Below are 5,249 nucleotides of genomic sequence, written 5' to 3'. Positions count from 1 at the left end.
AGATTAGTACTAATTTGACATAGAAGTAATACAATTTGTAGAATAGTAATACAAAATCAGATAGATTTTATTTTGGCACGAACATGGCACATAATAGAATTAAAATTAAACATAATCTTGGAGATAGCGAGGACGTCCTGCATTCCTCTTAGGACGGTGAGTCGGAGAAGGTGGAGTGTTGAACAATCTTCTTCCAGACGGCTGACTTGGTGTGCTGGCTCGAGCAGGAGTTTGAGGAGGTTGCCCCATTGAGGGACTCTTTGGTATCGATAGCTCCTGCTCGATGCCTTTAGGAGTGGAGTTAGCCACTGGAATGGGAGTTTGTTGCGGACTTTGGAGAATCTTCTCAACTCTTGGAATGGATGCAGGACTATCATTGGCAGTCTTCTTTTGGACGGGTACTGGTACAGGAATTTCAATCTGCTCTGGTTCCTGTGTCAGTCTAGGTAAATCCAGAAGATCTATGGGATCAGCATTTGGGTCTCTGTAGTACATGTGTTCAGCTGAAGTGTGCCGAACTCTTCCATTAAGCATAATGTCATAAGAGTCTGAACTGACTCGTCTTTGAATAACAGCAGGCTTGTAGATAAACTTGTTGTTATCAATCATGACTCGGACCCAAACAGTATCACCAGCATTAAATTCTTTGAACTTGCCACCCCTCTTCTGTGCAGTATCATTGAGTCGGTTTTGTACCTTCTCATTCAAATTGGTCAATGGATTGAGAACAGTGAAGTGAGTTCTCATTTGACGCTTGAGGAATAATTCAGAGGGTGGACACTTTGTAAGTACATGAGGAGTATTTCTGTATGAGTACAGGAATGAACTGACCTGGTCTTGCAATGTCCTGTGTGCAGTCTCAGGATCCAACAACTGCTTTAACAAGGTTTTCTTGAATGTTTGAACCATTTTCTCCGCTTCTCCATTAGACTGTGGATGTCCAACTGGGGAATGCTTCAAAGTAGTATGATGGTTCTTGAGAAATTCCTTAAAGGCAGCAGCGTCGAACGGCGGTCCATTGTCTGCCACAAGTTCACAAGGAAAACCAAACTGTGCAAATAGGATTTTGAGATAACCAATAACTGCAGTGGCAGTTGTACTTTGCATAATCTCAACAAATGGATATTTTGAGTGATGATCCACTGTAATCATGAAAGTGACACCATCTTTCTTGGCAAAATCAACAAAAATTCTCTTCCAGGGAGCAGTAGACCAAGTCCACGGAATGACAGGCATCGGTTTCTTCTGAACATCTAGAACTCTGCAAACTGAGCATTTCTTGACAAAGTCTTCGATATCCTTATCAATATCCGGCCAGTAGACATGACTTCTAGCCAGCATTTTAATCTTGGATTCGCCCAGATGTTCTGAATGCAATAAGTATTTGACTTGTTCCCGTAGAACTGTGGGAATGACTACTCTAGATCCCCATAACAGGCAACCAACTTCTAGAGTAAGTTCAATACCTTTCCGTTTGTAGGCTTCAAAAACAGGATCCACTGGTGTATCAGGCCATCCAAATTGGACATATGATACTACTCTGGAGAGAACTGGATCTTTTGTTGTTTGTTCACGAATTTCAGAAGCAGTGATTGGCAAGTAATCAACAAAGTAGATTGTGTTGTCTTCATTTTCAATTGGAGTATTTTCTTCACCAGGAATTCTGCTCAAGCAATCAGCATGTGGAATTTCTTGCGATCTCTTGTGCTTCAGGGTGAAATTGTAGCTTGAAATTAACAGATACCATCTCTGAATTCTTCCCACTGCTACAGCAGTTCGTTGATGTTTGGGATTGAGTAAGCTCATCAATCCTGTATTATCTGTAACAAGTTCAAAGTGTCTGCCATATAAGTAGTGTTGAAATTTCTTGAATGCAAAGATGACAGCAGCAGCTTCTCGTTCAATTTGAGAATAACCCTGTTCTGCAGTAGTAAACGACTTGGATGCATATGCGATGGGTCTTTCTTCACCAGTGTCAGAAACATGGGCCAGAACAGCACCCGCTCCAATTGGACTCGCATCACAGGTCAATCTCAGGGTTTGATGCAGTGAATATGGCACTAGAACTTCAGAATTCAAAGAATTAATCAGAGACATGGCAGCTTTATGTTGAGCATCACCCCACTTGAAGGTTGTATCTCGTAGAGCATACAGAGGTGCAGCAGTAGTAGACATATTCTTGATGAATTTGTTGTAGAAATTAACCATGCCCAGGAAACACAGCAGTTGATCCCTGTCTTTAGGAATTTGGGACTGATGAATTTTCTGTACTTTCATGGGGTCTGGTTGTAGTCCTCTTGCAGATAGGCGCAGTCCAAGAAAGTCAACTTGTTCTTCAATAAAAACACACTTGGCAACATTAATTTGTACCTTGTGTTTGTTCAACAAAGTTAATACTTTCTTCATTAAATCTTGTAATGCCTCTTTTGTCTTGGCTGCAAGAAGCAAATCATCCAGGTACAAGAACATTTGATCGTAGTATTCATTCAAAAGCTCACCCAGGATTTGGCTAATTATGGACATGAATTCAGCTGGAGCGAAACTTAGACCAAATAGTAGTCTCATTACTGCCTTCAATCCAACATGAGTGGATAAGGTTAGTATTTCTTGGTCCTCTTCAGCAATTTTCACATGGCAATATGCATCTTTCATGTCCAGTTTAGTAAAGTATTTGCCACTCACCATGGAAAGATGATCAATCTTTGGAATAGGGTAATAGGCAGTTTCAACTTGAGGATTAACTGTGGCAGAATAATCTCCACATATACGTACTTCTTGCCCATTTTTCTTTGGTACTATCACAGTCGGAGATGCCCACTTACTGTATAATACTGGACGAAGAAACTGAGCTTCTTCCATTCTCTTCAATTCCTTTTCTGTAGGTTGTCGGAGTGGAATTGGAGGCTCTCTGTGAGGAATGAATTTTGGAATTGCATTATCTTTCAGTCTTACCCTTGCCTCGTAACCTTCAATTGGTCCAGCCACTTTGCCAAAGCAATATGGAAACTGCTGTGCTAACTCTTCCAACTCAGTGCGTTGAAGTGCACAAATTTCTGGATGTTTAGACTTCTTGAGTAATTTGTTGTAGTCTAATTCCAGGAATGGAATCCAGTTGTTTCCTAGCAAAAATGGAAAATGGCCCTTGGCCACATACAGGGGTAATGTAAGGTCTCCCTCGGCACACTTGACTGTCACATCAATTACTCCCTTGACATCAATGTTGTTTGCTGGGGGTCCTTGTAGATCCAGAAGTGGATTGCGAAGTGGAGAATCTGCCCACCTGGCTTGGTAGAGTGGTTCGCCACAGATGGTCACTATTGCTCCGCAGTCTAGTTGAGCAGTAATTGGTTGGTGATTAACCTGTACATCAACAAACACTTTCTTCCCCGCTTCAGGAATAGGAGGACTCAGGTTTGCTACAGAAATGTGACACAAGCCACCGAAATTATCACCAAATCCAAACCCATCATTAGGCATGTCTTTTAGAGGTGGTGTTTGGAAGTTACCACTCACAAGGTTAGTATTATTCCTGAATTTTCCGCAAACAGACTTCACATGTCCCACTTGATGACAGCCGAAACAGGTTGCATTCTTGTACGGACAGTTGGATCTGAAGTGTAGCTGCCCACAGCCAAAACAAACATTGTCTGGTTGTTTACCAGGTGTTGCAGCAGAAGGCTTTGGCGTCGCAGGAGGTTTCTGGGTTGGCTGAGGCTTCTGGTTAGGCTGCGGGGAGGGCTTTGGAGTCTGCTTGCCTGCAGTATGAAAAGTTACGTTGTTAGCAGTATTTCCAGTTCCAGACTTATTCTTCTTACCCGACTTCTTCTTTGAGGTAGAGGCCACAGCATTGACGGTGGTATTGTTGGTATCGACAACTCTCATAGAAGCCTGTCTGTTATAAGATTCTGCCACGTACTCATTGAATGTTTCAAAATCTTGTGAAACTAAGTGTTTGAGCACCTCTTGATCCCCAAGGCCATTGAGAAATGCTTCAATGAGGGACTCATTAAGATCTTGAAAATCACAGAACTGGGATAGGTCCCGTAGGGCTAATGCAAAGTCATTGAAAGATTCACCAGCTTGACGAACTCTCGCACGAAACTTTCGGCGTTCCAAATGCTTGTTTCTTCGAGGACCCCAATGTTGAACCAATGTAGCAGTAATTTGGTCCCACCTGAGATCCTTCACTTGCAATGGCCTGGACAAGGTGCGTAGTGCATTGTGCATCGCTTGTCCACAATCTTCAATAAACCAGTCAATCTTCTTTGAATCAGACGTCAATTCTTTTCGACGAAATCTGGCTTCCCACCTTTCAATGTAGGCGTCGATGTCTTCCTTCTTTTCGTCGAAAATCCAGAGTCGTGGATTATCAGCCATGCTGCCGGCTGGAGACAAAGGAGTCGATTTGAATCCAGTGAAATTTCGAACATCCGCGCAGGAATCTGTTCTTCTCTCGTCGCCAGTTGTTGTAGAGTATTAGCTGATGTTCTTGAACTAGTTATTCTTTTGAATCTCAGAAATATACTTCAGTAATTGAATTTTAAGGATTAGGAATGAATGAACTTAGAACTCCATCTTTGGTCGGAACTGTAGCTTCTGAAGTATTTATTATTCACAGAACAAGAAGTGACAATCGCAGTAGTGGAAATAATGAGGGAGAGGACAAGTTACACCAGATATTACCTCCTTAAATTTCTACATCCTACTTCATAAAACAGGTACGTAGTATTACTCAGTAAACCGTGTGATGCAAGAACTCTGAAATAGTTTGATTACACACGTATTTTCATGCAGTACCCTCCTAGCCTATCTGGGTACTCTAGGCTGTAGGCTCCTTTCTGAAGTGTAAACAATGTTTTGCATCCGGATTACATTAGTCCTCCTAGTTTAAATTATTCTCTTATTATTCGAAATGCACCGGAGGCAATTATTTATCTTCAAAACAAAGAGCCAACCAATTTTTTTTTTTTCAAGTCTGGAATCATAACCTAATGTACTGTTTGTTTACATTATGATAGACATGCAAATCTGTTGACATGGTATGCTGCTGCAATGATAATAACTTTTAATCAAAGCTTATAGTGCACCACTATTTTAAACAGTATTGTATACTTAATGTAAAATGATAGAATAGATATTTGTGATTGTAAAGGCATTTTGCTATGTGAAAGGTTGATCCGAACTTGTGCCGTTTCTTGTTTGACATCTATTTACAACCTTAGGCTTGTGCATTACTTCAGATCACCTAC

The 5,249-nt window shown here is 41.3% G+C and overlaps 1 protein-coding gene across 1 annotated transcript; it reads right to left on the bottom strand.

The window, feature by feature from the left end:
* Positions 1-105: 105 nt before the first annotated feature.
* On the bottom strand, positions 106-4,858 carry LOC113213972 (uncharacterized protein K02A2.6-like). Its single transcript, XM_026433198.2, has one exon. It carries the CDS (start codon positions 4,375-4,377, stop codon positions 106-108), a length of 4,272 nt encoding a protein of 1,423 aa, XP_026288983.1. The 5' UTR covers positions 4,378-4,858.
* Between the last annotated feature and the right edge of the window lie 391 nt (positions 4,859-5,249).

The sequence above is a fragment of the Frankliniella occidentalis genome, unplaced genomic scaffold, assembly GCF_000697945.3.
Source record: "Frankliniella occidentalis isolate FOCC.00 unplaced genomic scaffold, Focc_3.1 Scaffold758, whole genome shotgun sequence".
Taxonomy (NCBI): Eukaryota; Metazoa; Arthropoda; class Insecta; order Thysanoptera; family Thripidae; genus Frankliniella; species Frankliniella occidentalis.
This window is presented reverse-complemented; position numbering and strand designations above follow the sequence as displayed.

Coding starts and splice junctions, on each gene's coding strand:
- LOC113213972 (XM_026433198.2), bottom strand. CDS start 4,377: ATGGCTGATAATCCACGACTCTGGATTTTCGACGAAAAGAAGGAAGAC.